Raw genomic sequence first — 17,191 nt, 5'->3', positions numbered from 1 at the left:
AATTCTGTGCACTAATGTATGAATCCGTGAACTTATTATTAACTTATTCATACTTATAGATATTCCACATATATGGCAATATACAGTCTTTTTTAATGTAAAATGTAAAGTACAATGTTACCTTTAAATGTTTATTATATATACAGCCCATTTGGCATTTGAGAATGAAAGCCACAATGTTTTCTACATGGATATATTATCTATCTGTGTGTGTGTGTGTGTGTGCGTGTGTGTGTGTGCGTGCGTGCGTGCGTGTGTGTGTGTGTGTGAGATCATCTGGTAACCTTTCATGACAGCTCACTCATTCGTTCCTTCTTTCATTACATACACCAAGAGAAGAGATATAGTAATTAAAGCTCAGGATCAAACCCTGGAGCTTTGTGACTGCCATGCTGTGAAAAGCTCCTCCAGTGCACCTCGCTACCTCAAAATTACTAGCACTGCTCGAATGGTCCCACCATCTCTCAGGGTAAGAGGTAGGTATAAAGCAAGACTCTTTTCTGTTCTGGCACCAAGGTGGTGGAATGAATTTCTCCTAGATGTCTGAACAGCAGAGTTCCAGGCTTCAACATCTTCAAACGACATGTGAAGAACTACCTCTTCCTGAAATACATGACCTAGTAATTTTCCGTGTGTTTTGTGTGTGCATATTTATAAAAACAAAAACAAAATAACAAACAACAAAAAAACATTTTTTTAGGTTGATGGTATCCTAAATCTGTAACCTAGTGAACCAGTATTAATGTATTCATTGATAGAGACTTAAAAGTGCAGTTTTACATCGCTCTGGATAAATTTAAATCACCACACCCTCCATATAGCATTCTAAATAACATTTAACATTTTTCACAAAACAGAATGAAATGTGTACATAGTTAAATAGTCAGACATAGTTTAATAATTTAAAAAAATCGATTTCATCTGTAAAATATTTTAACAATATGACATTGTATTAAGTTGGACATTGTTTAAGCATTTCACCAACCACCCTTGGCATACAATTAATAAAACAGACAAACACATTAAACACAATTATAGTACAAGTCAGTATATGATGATGACAAAAAGGTAAGGCTGACACCAGTCTATATTTTTCTGTGCTCATAGGGATAACTGATAAGCCTTTCCCTTCAGGCCCCTGACAGATAGTAAGCCCACACCTAGGACAATTTTCTTCTGTCGAATCAACCTCCTTGAAAGCGTCCTCTCACAGCCTTATTATAAAGTACACATCACTTTCTGTTTTTCACAGAGCCACTTTTTTCCTTGTGCTCCTAAGACAGAACAAGAAAAGATATAATGAACCAGTATAAACAAGTAAAAATCTTTGCTAAGAAAAATCAAAGGAAAACTATGAATGAAACAAACACCAAAACATTTACCTTCACTTTCTCACGATGTGATGGACTTTTGCAGTGTTCGTCTTTTGCTTCCTCTTCAGTGGCATAGATGACATTGCACAGGTTACAGAAGTAGCCCACTACAGGCCGGACAAACTCAGTTCCTGTGGACAAAACACCAGAATTTGTTCCTAAGAAGTAGCACACACCATTTTCCAACAATTATACAGTAAAATATGTAATAGCATAAAACCATTCTGTACCACTTACCTACTGGCTCATCTGTTTTGAGAGATTCGTTTGAAGAATCTATGTTACCATTTAGCTCATCACTTTGCTGCTTATTATTGGACAAGAACATAAAATGAATTAATATTTCTATATTTGTAGTAATACATTTATTGGGAATTAAAGATTTTTGGTAGCGAAAAAGGAATTAAAGAGTTTCAACAACTAAATCATTAGTGAAACTTATTGTTTCACTTATTCATACATTTACCAAGCCCACTGATCTGAAGTGTTTTTAATTTCTAAGAAACATTTGTAGTCTAAGTGCATATGGTCATGACTAAACAAAGAAAATCCAGCCTGTAGCAACTCTGCAATGTGGCAGTGAAAATGTTGAAATAATGCTTGTTCAATTCTTTTTCCCTCATTTTCCAGCTTGGATAGGATGATTGCTGCCTTCCTCATATCCAGTGGGTTTAAAAAGTATTCACATCCTTTAGAAATAATTTTATACCCTTGTTCTTTGAGGTCTTTAGACTTGGAACATGTCAGACCTAAAACCAAATCAACTGTTCCGGACAAACAAACACGAAAAAAGCTACTGATTTCATTTTAAATGAAATCTATAAACACAGTTAAGGGCCTGAATCCTCAAAATTCAACATAGGTTACTTATTTTTCTACATAATGTGTCTTCAACAAGGATCTGTACTCACCTTAGATATGTCTTCTTTTTTAATGTCTTCATCATCAGAATCAGAACCATCATTACACCTAGAGAAAGAAAAGAACAAGCAAGACAAATTTCTTATAAGTAGATAAGGTAAGATGTGCTAAGACGTGGCCATTGAATTTTTTTTTTTTTAAATGCACTGTAAGGTTGAACGTCATTTAATAACAAGGGTCAAATCCTCTATAACCAAGTTAACACTACATTAAACTTAACAGTGTAAAACATCTCATGAATACTGCTTACAGTTAAAAGATAGAAATACTTTAAAAGGATTACCCATCTTCTGGCAGATGGCAGTATTTCTCAGATACTTTAATCTTCAAGACTTTACCACGTAGAGCAATATCTTGATTTTTAGAATCAGCTGCGACTCTCTCAGCATCAGATGTGAGCGCCATCTTCACAAACCCCTATAAAAAAAAGTTGAAAATACTGAAAATAAAAAGACAGCCCTTTTCAACAAAGCAAATTATTTTTATTCCTTTTGTTTATTATCCCTAAACATTAACCTTTTCGCTCAGTTAAAAATTCTATAGCTGTTATAAATACATTTATTGTTATTTCATTTATTTATAACAGCTCCAAATCCATAAAATATAATCAGAAACAGAGGTAGTGTAATCAAACATGTAGACCCAGTGCTAGCTTCCCATTTCTCTCACCCCTAGCACGGCTCAGAACAGAGGTATTCGGAGCAGTTGTGATGGCATCCGACAACACTGGCACCATCTTAAGTGCCATCAATTCTTAATTATAAATAAAAAAAGGTCTAATATCTAAATATCTAGAATGGGGAGCAGACTTTTTTTTTTTTTTTTTACTTTTTTGCAACTTCGAAAGAGCACATGGTGGATGACGTCTCCATATCGCTTTATGATGTTCAGAAAATCCAAGTCTGTATAGTCTTCTGCACTTGGTAGATTTCTGACCTCAAGAACTTTGCCAAAGTTTTCCTGAAATATTACAGAGAAAATTATTTCTAGATGTAATAATAATGAATGAAGAAATCATATTCTGAATTCTTAATGGAATTACATACATAAAAATGAGAGTGGAACAGGTTTGTTTACCTTGTCTTCATCTGTCAATACCTCCGTTTCATGTTCCGCTTTAAGCTGAAAAGCAGCATCTTCTAGGATCTCTGAGGTGTGGGGTTCTGCAGTTGTTTTGCTGGTACCTTCTGTAGGTAACTCAGGTTCTTCTGTGGGCGATTCAGGTTCTGCTGTGGGCGATTCAGGTTCTGCTGTGGGCGATTTAGGTTCTGCTGTGGGCGATTCAGTTTCTGCTGTGGGCGATTTAGGTTCTGCTGTGGGCGATTCAGGTTCCGCTGTGGGTGATTCAGGTTCCGCTGTGGGCGATTCAGGTTCCGCTGTGGGCGATTCATGTTCCCCTGTGGGCGATTCATGTTCCGCTGTGGGCGATTCAGGTTCCCCTGTGGGCGATTCAGGTTCCCCTGTGGGCGATTCAGGTTCCGCTGTGGGCGATTCATGTTCCCCTGTGGGCGATTCAGGTTCCGCTGTGGGCGATTCAGGTTCTGCTGTGAGCGATTCAGGTTCTGCTGTGAGCGATTCAGGTTCTGCTGTGAGCGATTCAGGTTCTGCTGTGAGCGATTCAGGTTCACTTTGCTTTGTATAGGAGACAGGATTTGTGGATGTGGTTACAACTTCTGATGATTCCTTAAATAGTAAAAAAAAAAAAAAAAATATATATATATATATATATATATATATATAGTGTGTGTGTGTGTGTAATATATATATATATATATATATATATATATATATATATATATATATATATATATATATATATATATATATATATATATGTCAAGAACTAAACTTCCGTCACTAACCTGAGTTTGAAGGACTGAGGGTTTTGCTTCATCTGATTCTGAAATTCAAATAAGGACAGATATTTACAAATCTATACACCTACTTTATAAGAGCTTAACTAATGTTCCATGTTCTGACAGATGTGAAAAGAAGACCTTGACAATCTGAAAAATCTTCTTCTGTTAATTCATCCAAGGTCACACAATTTTCAAGTATCTTGGGGAAGTCATGGTCCTCCTGTGAAAAGCAAATCAATTAAAGAAACAAGATTAAATTTGTATTAAAGTACATTTAGAAATGTATTTACATTCACTCACCACTTTATTAGGAACACCTGCTCATTCATGCAATTATCCATTCGATTGACGGCAGTACAATGCGTGCAATCTCATACAGATGCCGATACAGATTAAGAGACTGAATGCATCTTCACATCAAACATCACAACGGAGATAAATGTGATCTCATTGCCTTTAACTGTGGCATGGTTGCTGGTACTGGAGTTCAGAAGCTGCTGGACTACTAGGATTTTTATGGACAGCGCACACGCTTTTAATAAATCTATAAAGTTCACATGAAATGGTGCAAAAAATAAACAAAACATCTGTTGAGCAGCAGATCTGCAGGTGAAAAATGCCTTGCTAATGTAAAGTCACTGTAAGGTGACAGGAAAGTTATGGTGATTTAAAAAGAAATAAACTCTCTTTACTAGTGTGTTGAGCAGAAAAGCATTTCAGAACATAAAATACAGTGCACCTTAAGGCAGAACTACAATAGTCTAGCCTGGGCCATTCACCTTTAACCTCTCTCAGCAACAAGGTGATTCTGTCCACAAAACTGCAGGTCACTGGACGTTTTTATTTTTCACACCATTCTATGTCAACTACACTGTTTGAAAACAGCAGATCAGCATTTTTGAAAAACTCAAATCAGCTCATCTACCATCAACAACCTTGCGCAAGTCACTCAGACCACATTTTGTAGAGAACCCCATTCTGATGTTAGATGTCAACATTGATTGAAACTATTGAAGTGTATCTGGTTGAATTTATGCTTTGCACTGATGCTATGTCTTAGATAACTGCATGAATGAATAAGTGTTTGTTCTTAATAACATGACCAGTCAATATATGCATGGTTTATGTCACAGTGTCAGTAAAGTACCTCATTTATTTCCTGTTCTTTATGTTGGTGTAACTTTTGGCCCTCCTTTACACAGTTTGATGTCACTGATGTATCAGAATGTGGAGAATTTTCTCCAGTGTTTAATTCTTCCTTTGTATGAATGTCTGTAACATCCATTGGTTCTGACGGTAAATTCTCCTGGTTACTTCTTGTAGGCTCGTAATCATCAATGTCATGCGCCAATTCTTCACCATCATCTGCTATTACTTCTAACCCTTCAAGGTCACTGTCTGAATCCATGCTTCCAACATTGTTGTTGCTTACACTTTTCTTATCTTCTGTATCTGCATTTGATTTTGAAGTTTCAGCTTTAACAACAGGGCTTGAAGAATGGCATGAATTTGATGAGGAACTAGTGCTCTCCTTGAATTTTAGGTAATCTTCTCCCTCTTTTACATGGCGACTCCTTGTAGAGTGGGTCTTCTCTGGTGAATACCTTCTTTTTGGGCTAGTATGGGTCCTTTCTGATGAGTGTCTTCTTTTGGGGCTAGAATGAGTCCTCTCCGTTGAACGTTTTCTCTGTGTGCTAGGATATGTCCTCTCCGCTGAACGTTTTCTCTTGGTGCTAGAATGAGTCCTCTCCGCTGAACGTTTTCTCTTGGTGCTAGAATGAGTCCTCTCTGATGAGTGTCTTCTGTTGGGGCTAGAGCGAGTCCTATCTGACGAGTGTCTTCTCTTAGGGCTAGAGGGGGTCTTTTCAGATGAGCGTATTCTCCTAGGACTAGAAGAGTCTCTCTGAATGCTGCGAATGCCTGGGCTAGACCTCCTTTGCGTGTGAGAGCGCCTGGATTGCTTTATGTCATTAACTTCTGTCTCTCTGGGCCATTAGAAATGATAAAGAAATTACAATTATGAAAACTGCATACAACTGATAAGAAAATCAGCAAAGGCCACAAAATGCATGAAGACCTATATTCATATAAATGCATGAAAACTACTTGCCTTAGTGAATTATATTCATAAGAGTAGGCGACCTGAATTAATTTTCCTTTCAATTTCAGTTGATTGGCTGAGTAGTGCTCAACCACTTTCTTGGCTCCTGCTAAACAAGTCATTTCTACATAACCCTGTGAAAGAGATGACATTAAGTATTAATAAAGCACAGGTGACAGTTCACCTACACCTGACAGTTTGCTTGGGAACTATAGTTTAGCATTAACTGCCCCAAAAAATCACATTCTGATATTTGTTTTTTTTGGGTTTAGATGATTTTTATTTTCTTTTTTTATCATATGCAATTTTTAAATTACATCATACATTCAAATGAGCAGGATCCTTTGTCTTACAATCTTTGCACATCATCCACATATGCAATGAACTTGGTACCTGGTTTGGCAGAAACAAGGATTTTTTGACAGATCCAAAACGTTTAGCAATGGCTGTCAACTCTGCAGTGATGCCATCTCCAACAGGTAATGGTGAGAAGCTCACAACTCGAGAACCCGGCTAAAAAGAATCAACCTGAATTAAACTACAGAATTTAAAAATATATAGTAATGAATGGCAACAAACAACCTACTTCATCTTTCGCTTGCGACATCATGTCTGAGGTGTTTCCTTTTGAGGTTCCATCTTGTACAAAATATAAAATATAACAACAATTACTACATGATATTATTTCATTTTTATTATTTAATATTTTTAACATACTCAGGAAAGGAAGAGTTCTTTTACCTCGCATGTCAGTTGAGGTGTTACCATCATTTCTAATAAAATGACAAGAATTATTCTACAAAGTAATTGTATTTAAACTTTAATACATGCATTTCCAATTTTTAATCAGATTACCTTCTAGAAGATCGAACAGTCCCATCCCACACCGGGTACCTAAAAGAATATAATCAGTGTAAAATTCATAAGCAATCTAATGTACACTTTAGATATCAAAATTTGTTGTTCTTGTTTCTCTACATTTAACAGCTGTAGGTGAAGGAGATATGTCATGAATGCTGAATTCTTTATGGGTAAAGGATAAAGGTAAAGGATAAAGGTAAAGGTTTAAAGCTAGTTGTCCTCAAGTATGTTGAGTTCAGACATCTCTAAATATATCTTAGTAGTAAGAGGAATAATTGCAGCCTACAATGCATATTATGCACCATGTTTACAGCTAAAACTACTCAATAAAATACAATTTTAAAACTATTTCAGAGCTAAACACAGAATCAGTACAACAATCAGTAATAGGTGCTGAAATGATTGACTTACTTTGCCATAATGTCAAGCTGGCTCTGTGCATGCTGACCACCTGTAACATGTGCAGACCAGTCCTACAAAATAAAAAAAGATTCTGTGCTATCTGATGTATGCAGTATCACAGCAGTGTCCATCATATCAATCACATGAAGCTTAAATGAAAACATAATGCAATGTATGTGTGTGTTTATGTACCTAGCAACATGATCTAGTTATAAATCTAGGATTGAAATGTTCAGTCCTGGACCACAGACAACAACATGATTTTTTTTTTAGTTTATTTTAGCTCATCCGCAATATTCTTGGTTTATTCGGTGTTCATTTAATCATGCTGCCTACTTACCTTTTCAGAAAAGACAGTGATGTTGCAGAGAACACACAAGTAAGGAAAAACTGGAGGAACGACGCCATTGAAGTCTGAGGCCTCCTTTCTGGTTGGTACTTTGTAAACTTTCAGGATATTAAAATAAATTAATACATTAAGACACACAATTCTTTCAACAGACAGCAACAACTGTCACGGTAAACGTTTGTGAGGCCTTGGTATTATCTACGTTCCTGCATAAATGGTTCAGAAAACATGGTCTTAATAACAAACACAGTATTTCACATCATTTGTTTTATTTAATAATTTAATATTTGGAACATGCCACATTGTATGAATGCAGAAGCTATGCAGAGCCATCCTGTGTGCATGTAGACATTACTACCCCAGTTTAAAAGGTGCAGCACCATTATACATGAGATTATATGATGGTTTAACAAGTTCCAGAAGAGACATAGACTCTTACCTTCGCAGCTTTCATTCCTGAAATTACAAGAATATAAAAAGTTTCTACTTCTGAAACAGTATAACAATTCAACAGATAAAAAACACTATTAAAAACACTATAAGATATAAAATTAGTGCTAAATATAATTCATTTGTTCATGTTTAACAGTATAATACAAATAAATATGAATGGGCCATTGAAGCAGATATCGGTATAAATTTATAATTATGGTCCCAAGTTTTGTCGAATACACATTGTTTCAAAACAGTGTGGTTTTACTCTATATACTGAAACCTGTTCTGAATCTGTTCTGTTCAAATCAGTAAAATACAACTGGACTGTGATTAAAGTTTTTTATACAATATTAATTTACCTTGCAGATTCAACAGTCTGATCCCACTTTGGGTACCTACAGAAAGAATTTAATTTAATATATCATCTAACAATGCAAACTCTATAAAACAACCATTATACAACATATTTTAACAATAATGCATTTAATTAAATTTAATAAAATAATAAAATGTAATAAAAAGTTATTATAATTGGGGAGGTGATGGTACGGTCAAGCACTGGTTTCTGAATGGAGATTGGAGCCACGAAACGTGAGTGGTAAGGATTTACATCTTTAAAGAATTTCTCCAACAAGTGTTCTGTCTTTCAGTGAGCAGAAACAAAGCTGATTGATGAGAGCCATGGGAGAGAGAGCTGTGCAGAACAGAGCAGAGTGTGTGTGTGTGTGTAAGATAAAAATTGCTAAAAAGCAAGGTAGCCTGCCTCACGTCTCCTCATTTCTGGCCCAAACTGTGAGTGCATCACACTGGTGCTGAAACCCAGGTAATTAAAAAAAAAAAAACACACAATCATGGAGTCCTCTCCCCTTGAGGAGATCGCCGAGACCCTTGCCAGACACCAGACACAAAAGTGGGTCATCCTTGTGCTGCACCCAGAGCTTCTTCAAGCTCAGACAGAGGTAGAAGCGGCAGAGGTAGAAGCAACAGAGTCTGGTCCTGCTGACATTTGGGGCTGGACAGATTAATAGTGGGTGGTCCGTTTGCTGCCATTACTGTCAGAGGAAACTCGGCATACAGCCCAAGAGTGTTTGGTAGTGAATCTGCCGGAGTACCCAAACCTAAAGCAGCAGTCTGTTTGGATTTGCCCAAGAGCTCTGAGATTTTGAAAGTGGCTGCTGGTAGATGAACGTGGCCTCAAAAATGAACCCAGTGGCGCTGGATACCGGAGGAGGCTGCAGAATGGTCCAATGTCACTGGCACAGGCAGTACAACTCACAGAGGACCATTAAGGGGCAGATGACCCCTCCCACCCAATATTTTAACCAAGATGTCATTTTTGTTCTGCAAGTGATTTAGAAGGTCAGTGTATTCCCTAATGAATAACAACAGTGTATTCCCTAATGAGCTAAAAGCATTCACAGGGGTAAACAACATGCATTGTCGGACTCAGACTGTAACCAGACCTCAATTCACTAATGCCTGGTTGAGACACTGGGTATAGCACAGTGGCTGAAGGTGAAAGTGTGTGCAGGAGGATGTGCACAAATATCCCCTGCTGACCAGAAAGATTTAGTTCTGGGGAGGAAAACAGGCATTTTAGTTCCTGCCTGACCCATCCACTAATTTTGGGAACAGATTGGCTGGCATTTCAGGTGCTGTGCACAGTATTGGCTAGGGAAGTGAATGGGCCATTGACGTCAGCTCCTTGAAAAGAAAACAGAGCGTGAAAACTCCTCACATTAGTGCAATCAACACAATAGAATTTTCAGCTGTATAAAAGGGTCTCTTTGCTAGAGGTATTTTCACAGGTGCTTGTATCCCACAGTGATCTCCAATTTGCTTGTCAAGAGGCAACGCCCTTTGAGGTCACAGTGCACTGGGGAATACTGACTATAAAGGTAACACAAAATGAATAGCGGCATGGCGCAGCAGACATACCACCTCAGTGTCCTTAAACCATGGAGACAGATGGTCATCTTGGCTTTAGAAGTGGCTATTCCAGAGAGAGGAGCCAAGACCTGATGTGAATCCAAGTTGCAGGTGGAATATTCAAAACTGTTTTCGTCTCTACCTGGCCACACTCATATTGTATCCCCCAGCAGTAGTGGTATGCAACTGCCCCATTTGCACAAACAGAGAAAACATGTGGTACAGGAGTAGCTCAAGGCGAAGCTCAATATAAGGGTAACACAGGAGTCCTAGAATGACTGGGAGCAGTGTCCAGTGGTCCTGGTTCCCAAGGTAGATTGTTCGGTCCAGATCTGTGTGGACTATAGAAAAGTCAACATGGTCTCTAAATTTGATGCATACCCAATGCTCGTCACTGAGAAACTGCTCATTTGGTCAGGTGCAGTTCACTTTAAAGAGCCAAGAGAGATGTGTGTGGTGTGTGTTGTGTGTAGTAAGAAAAAAACAAATAAAGACCGTGTTTGATTTGTCTCAAACCTGCCTCCCATCAACTCATTTCAAAAGCAAACCAAAAAATTGTCACTATAATATGAAATATAATATAAACCACGTAAGTTTCATGGCTAAGGCATACACTTACTTTTTCACAAGTTCAAGCTGACTTTTAGCATGCTCACTACCTCGAACATGAAAAAACCAGTCCTACAAAATACGAAAAAACAAACAAACAAAAATACATCCATGTTGCATAGAATTAGATGTAGCTCCAGCAAATACAATACAGTAAATATGTCTTGCATCATGATTAGCCAGGTAATTTGCCTCACCACTAACAGGATTTTTTTCTTTTTTTTTTTTTTTTTTTTAACCTTGTGTCATACACCAAGGTTATTTTCCCTTAAAAATGGTAAACCATTGTATAAATTAAAATTAGCAAAAATTAATTGAAATTGACAATAAACCTAAACTAAAATAAAAATAAACAAGATAAAACACAATGTAGGCAACACTATTTTTTATTTCCAATCATTATCAGACTACTTCATTCTGCCAGAATAGAGTTATTGTTAAGATTTTTTTTTTTTTATTAATAATGGCAAATAAATTATGTATTTTTTTTTTAAAATCTCTATATAGAGGGGGCAAACAATACCTGGAATTCTAATGTATTCATAAGCATTCAGTATAGTCTATGCCAAAAGGTATTACATGCTTTCAGTCTGTGTGGAATTTGTGTTGTTTGCCTCTAAGGACTTGCTTGTGAATTTGGCAATAAAATTAACAGTTTATTTTGAAATTAAAATAAAATATTTACCACAAGTTATGATGCCTCTAAACTACTATACCAAACAGCAAAACCTGCTACACTGAGACCAAGCCACATTTAGCACATTCAAATTCCAGCAATTTTTGGGCCCCACTCATGCAAATCTCTGTCTACTGAACTAAAAACATAACTAAAACACAACTAAAATATAGATAAAATGAATAAGAAATATCTACAAGATACTACAAGAACTGAATGAACCTATTAGAAAAATAAGATTAAACTGCCAATGGAAACATACATCAAATAAAAATAAAAATATATCGCACTCATGGGCTGAAGTACAAAAATTACAGCAACAGTGTTTCGAAATGAACTTACCGAAGAGTCCAAAGCTGATATTAGTTTACATCTTTAGTTGGTTTGGTGACGAGGTGGTAATGATAGCGGTATTAAAACTCAATATGCTACTTACCCTTGTAGAATGGATAGAAATGTCACAGAGACGACACACATGAGGAAAAGCTGGGGGAACTTTGCAATTGAAGTCTGAGGCCTCCTTCTTAGTAGGTGTGATAACAGGAGGCTCTAATCTCAGAGAAAGTAAAGGCCTCGGTCCGGAATCAACGAAAGATTGTGATGAGGGCTCTGGTGATTCTATGGTATTGTGATATGGGTCAGAGTCTGTGGAGAGGCTGTAGTCTGGAACACTGCTGCTTTTACCGCTGGAACAGCTGATACTGGTGGTTAAAGTACTCGTTCGTCGAGGATTTCCCCAGCGATCCTGCCAGTTTTGAACTTGCTCTGGAGGAAGAGGGTACACTGGATGCACAGGTCGCGCGATTGGATACTCAACAGGGGTGGGGTTGCTGCTACCCTCAAAGGCAGATGCTGAGGTATCGTCAAGAGGCTGACTGGTGCTGGGCCGAGATGATGACGTGCTGGACAATTTACGTTCTTTGACCTGTAAAAGTAGTTTGGGAAGTGTCTCAACTGTGATGAGATGCTCTGGAAGTTCTGCAAGGAGGGCAAGGTCACTCGGGTCCAGGCCACAGCTGTGAAGAAATGACAAAGCCTTCCCAGGTAGGTGAACAGAAGAGTCTACAGTTCTGTTGGAAGATGTTGTAGAGCGTGTTTGCTCCTGAGATGAGGATCTACTGCTTGGCTTGTATGTATTAGACTGTCTCTGGTATGAGTCTGCATACATGTCTTGATGTGACAGAAAGTCGTCACCTGCGTTTGTGTAGTGGTATTTCTGAGACATGTTGCAGGGTTGGAGTTTTCCAGATGACAAATCTGTAGAGGAAGCAGCTGATCAGCAAGAGCAGTTTTCAAGGAAGAGGAGTTAATGCTGGTTGAGTTGCAGACTATCGTTCACCTGTCGATAAAGGTTGTAGATAAGTAAGTATAAGTCGCTCTGGATAAGGGAAGTCTGCCAAATGCGGTAAATGTAAATGTAGATAAGAAGAAAATCATGCACTCATGGTCCTTCTCGTAGCAAAGTTACGACTCAACAAACTCGGACTTACCTCCAAGCATCATTGAGAAAAAAATAATTCAGATGCTGGTGCATTAGGCAATCATGTCTTACACACCATCACACAGGGATTCTGAAATAGGTGTGCTGATAATTGCAAGTCTAGCTAGATGCCGTTTCCTGTTCTTGAAGAAATTTTCAAGGCAGACATGTATCTTCTTTTCACTGGTCTGTTTAAGGATTAACGTGCTTCTCTTAATAAAAAGGTATGTTGCAGACTAGACTCCAGCTCCAAACAACTCCAACAAATTGGAACACATTTTCTATTGTAATAAAGAAACAGCAGCTAAAATATAAACAGAGGCTTCTGTTCTGCATGCAAGTACATTCCAACATTTAGGGCTCTCTAGCTGGCTGGTTGCATCACTTAATTTATCTACATGTCAGGTTCCTAAACACAGTGATAAGTCTGTATCAAGTCACATCACTGCCTGGACAGCTGAAATTCCTTAATGGCTCTGCACTAATTACTGTATGAGAAGTAAAATATGAGAAATGTTCTGCTCCAGCAAATATTCTCTTATACTACAGTAATGAACAACAGGTCATTACATGTAATTACATTTACTGTTATGGAACTTGCACAAGTTCCTGTTATCACTTAAGTTACAACAGCTATAAACAGTTGCTCTCTCAGCACCCATTTTACGTTCACATTCACCTTGTAATTTTACAGAGAAGCCACAAAGCGTGAACTACTCGTGAAACATTACCATCATTATAAAATGCTGGCACTGAACAGTCAGTACACAAATGAGAAATAAGCATCTGCTTCAAAACAACTTTCACCAATCATATCAATGACGGGTACATTCACCATCCACTTTATTAGGAACATCTGTATACATGAACATTCATGCAGTTATTTAATTATGTGGCAGCAGCGCAATGCACAAAATCATGCGGACAGGGTTCAAGAGTGATCTCTGTGACTTTGATTGTGGCTTGGATGTTGGTACTAGAAGGGCTGGTATTTTAAAAAATGCCGACATCCTCAGGAACTTTACACACAACAGACAACACCTAAAATCTTTCAATGGGCTACAACAGCAGAAAACCTCATCAGGTTCCACTTCAATAAGCCATGATCAAGAACATGAAGCTATAACAGGGGCCAAGAAGTGGCAGCTACGTGGACCTGGGATTCAAACTCACAACCTTACAATTAGTAGTCCAACGCCCCGTTTGAACGTCACACAACGTTTGTGTGAAAATCCCAGAAGATAAGTAGTTTCAAAAGTACTCAAACCAACTCATCTAGTATCAACAACAATGCTGCATATATCACATTTCCCCCCATTCCGATGATTGATGTAAATTTACTGAAGCTCTTGACAAGTATCTGCAAGATTTTCAGCACTGTGCCGCTGCTGCCATAGGATTAGTTGATTGAATAACTACGTAAATGAGCAGGTGTATGAGCTGGTGTTCCTTACTGAAGTTGATGGTGATTGTATATGGTAAGATTGTACATTATTATAAACCTGTGATGTGAAATACACCCAGAAGTAGATCTGGGTATTTAACAGAACTGTGGTGTTACTATCTTTACTATTATTGGAGTGTAATCCATACACTGTTCTGGGAAGGTCCCCAGTCAGTTCAGTAGTACTTCTTTATTAGTACTCATTCACTGATGAACAACGTCAGGGGAATGACACAGCTGGGTAACATAGTAATTAATATACCTATAAAGTGACCTATATTGTAGGTATATGAGCCTGTTGGTGTTGATATTATTGACATGTTTACATTTGCTTTGTGGTGACAATATTTACCTTATGATAATAAAGGTTTATACTCATATTTCTTACAAATAAACATATATGTAGAAACTTTTAATAAACAGTTTGGGTTAATAGGGATAAATATACACATTGTCAAGAAAATTATTGACAGTTTCATCCCTTTAATGTACCACCTAGCTAGCTAGCTAGCTAACTAGCTAGCTAATTTTTACACTTTTGACTGAAGCACATTGGATTTTCATCTGCTGTTATGTACCTTTCGATTAAACAACCAAAACTGAACTGTCGATAGAAACAACCTAAATTCAAACAGAACAAATTCAGACAAATATAACACACCTTTTTCTGAATTTAGTGAATGTAGCGTAGCAGCCCAACTAATGGAAATTCCTCCCGCAGAAAACGGAACATGTGGCAAAATAAAAGCCTCTGCATGACATGAATTAAAAATAAATAACACTATAATTATTCCCGAAAGTTTGCAATTCACTACAAGAAAGCTGTGATTTTAGATTTTTTTTTTTTTGCACATTTTATTCCATAAAACATTCACTATATGGAAGATTATAAAATTAGAGCAGGTATTTTTCCCCACATATTATGTAAACACAAAACTAAAACTAAAACAAGTAACAATGTTAATATGGCGTTTTGATTTCATTTATTCTTCTTCAGTAATTTCTAAAACCCCAGGTAACAAGTATGTTCTCAGATTACTTACTTTTTCGCGCGTGTGTGTGTGTGTGTGTGAGTGAGTGAGAAAGAGAGAGAGAGAGAGAGAGAATGACTGACTGACTGGTGTTGTTTATTGTAAGTGTTTGTTGCCTTTTTGGACTCCTTTATCATTTGTAATGTTGCTCCCATTTACAACAGTTCGGCTCAAGCCCAGTCATTTTTAGGGTCTTGATTGAGGATAATGTCCCGTCCACAGGCAAACTGCGGCATAGTAAATATATGATAAATAGTACGTTTTTCTGCGTCACAAATACAATGTGTGGCGGGAGAGCGTGACAAAAGACCCAAATGAGTGACTGTTGTTATACTGGTTAGCAGAGGTGGGAGTAAGTCACACATGTGCAAGTCACAAGTAAGTCTCAAGTCTTAACCTCCAAGTCTCAAGCAAGTCCGAGTCATTTTTTGTGAGAGTCAAGTCAAGTCAAGTCAAGTCAAGTCTAGTCACTGCTTTATGTCAAGCAAGTCAAGTCAAGTCGTAGCTTGAGTCAAGCAAGTCACTGGCAAGTCATACAGATGTTTGATGATTTAACTAAATGTATATATTAAACGGGGCATGGGGGTTCGATTCCCGCCTCTGCCTTGTGTGTGTGGAGTTTGCATGTTCTCCACATGCCTCGGGGGTTTCCTCCGGGTACTCCGGTTTCCTCCCCCGGTCCAAAGACATGCATGGTAGGTTGACTGGCATCTCTGGAAAAATTGTCCGTAGTGCGTGCGTGAGTGAATGAGTGTGTGTGTGCCCTGCGATGGGTTGGCACTCCGTCCAGGGTGTATCCTGCCTTGATGCCCGATGATGCCTGAGATAGGCACAGGCTCCCCGTGACCCGAGGTAGTTCAGATAAGCGGTAGAAAATGAGTGAGAGGGTGAGTATATATTAAACAAAGTTAAATCTACAGTATTTCTGGACTATGAGTTTTATTTGCAACAAAAAAATGATTATATGCATTTATTTTTAAAAAGTGTCCATTGTTGTAAATACAATAAAAATCTAAAAATTAATAAAAATCAAAACTACAAAGAATAAGATGTAAATGTAACTGAAATAAGGCCAACATAAAAGCATGAAAAGTTTCAATATGCCTCAAACATGGCAGAAGACCATGGAAAAGTATATATATATAAAGTACAATGGCTTCTATGCAACCAAATGGCATTTTTTGAACAGGCATTCCCTTTTAATGGGACATCAACACAGCCTTAAATTAGAAATTAGAAATTAGAAAATACATCAAAAAATGTAAATTATTGAATCCCACAAACCTTGAAGTGAATTAACTATTGGGGAGAGAGAGAGAGAGAGAGAGAGAGAGAGAGAGAGAGAGAGAGAGAGATGATTGGAGTGAGTGTAATTTATTAATTAAAGGGATAGTTCACCTAAAAATGAAAATTCTGTCATCTTTTTCTCACCCTCATGATGTTACAAACCTGTATAAATTTCTTTGTTTTGATTCTACATGTATGTTCATCAAAACAAAGAAATTTATCTCTCACATGCACACGGCTCTGCTTGCAAATCCGAAGTTTTTTATTTATATTTTTATATTTATGTTTTATATATAATATATATGTATATTATAATATATAATATATTATGTTTTTATATATATAAACGATCCATACACTTTTCACTCAAAGCCTAACACTGAAGACCAATTATAAGTGCTATTGCAAAAAAGCTGACATTTCCACATAAACAG

At 37.4% G+C, this 17,191-nt stretch overlaps 1 protein-coding gene across 1 annotated transcript; it reads right to left on the bottom strand.

Moving 5' to 3' along the window:
- Positions 1-875: 875 nt before the first annotated feature.
- Positions 876-15,157, bottom strand: LOC132855763 (matrin-3-like). Its single transcript, XM_060884956.1, has 23 exons — positions 15,101-15,157; positions 13,006-13,276; positions 11,952-12,854; positions 10,850-10,911; positions 8,661-8,696; positions 8,306-8,322; positions 7,858-7,964; positions 7,527-7,588; positions 7,110-7,148; positions 6,996-7,027; positions 6,841-6,893; positions 6,648-6,767; positions 6,260-6,388; positions 5,301-6,134; positions 4,292-4,373; positions 4,157-4,194; positions 3,372-3,977; positions 3,123-3,254; positions 2,578-2,711; positions 2,281-2,342; positions 1,611-1,718; positions 1,383-1,504; positions 876-1,274 (listed from the first exon to the last, which is right to left on the bottom strand). Exons 3-23 carry the CDS (start codon positions 12,738-12,740, stop codon positions 1,233-1,235), a joined length of 3,606 nt encoding a protein of 1,201 aa, XP_060740939.1. The 5' UTR covers positions 12,741-12,854; positions 13,006-13,276; positions 15,101-15,157; the 3' UTR covers positions 876-1,232.
- Positions 15,158-17,191: the final 2,034 nt, after the last annotated feature.

Source organism: Tachysurus vachellii, chromosome 13, assembly GCF_030014155.1.
Source record: "Tachysurus vachellii isolate PV-2020 chromosome 13, HZAU_Pvac_v1, whole genome shotgun sequence".
NCBI lineage: Eukaryota > Metazoa > Chordata > Actinopteri > Siluriformes > Bagridae > Tachysurus > Tachysurus vachellii.
This window is presented reverse-complemented; position numbering and strand designations above follow the sequence as displayed.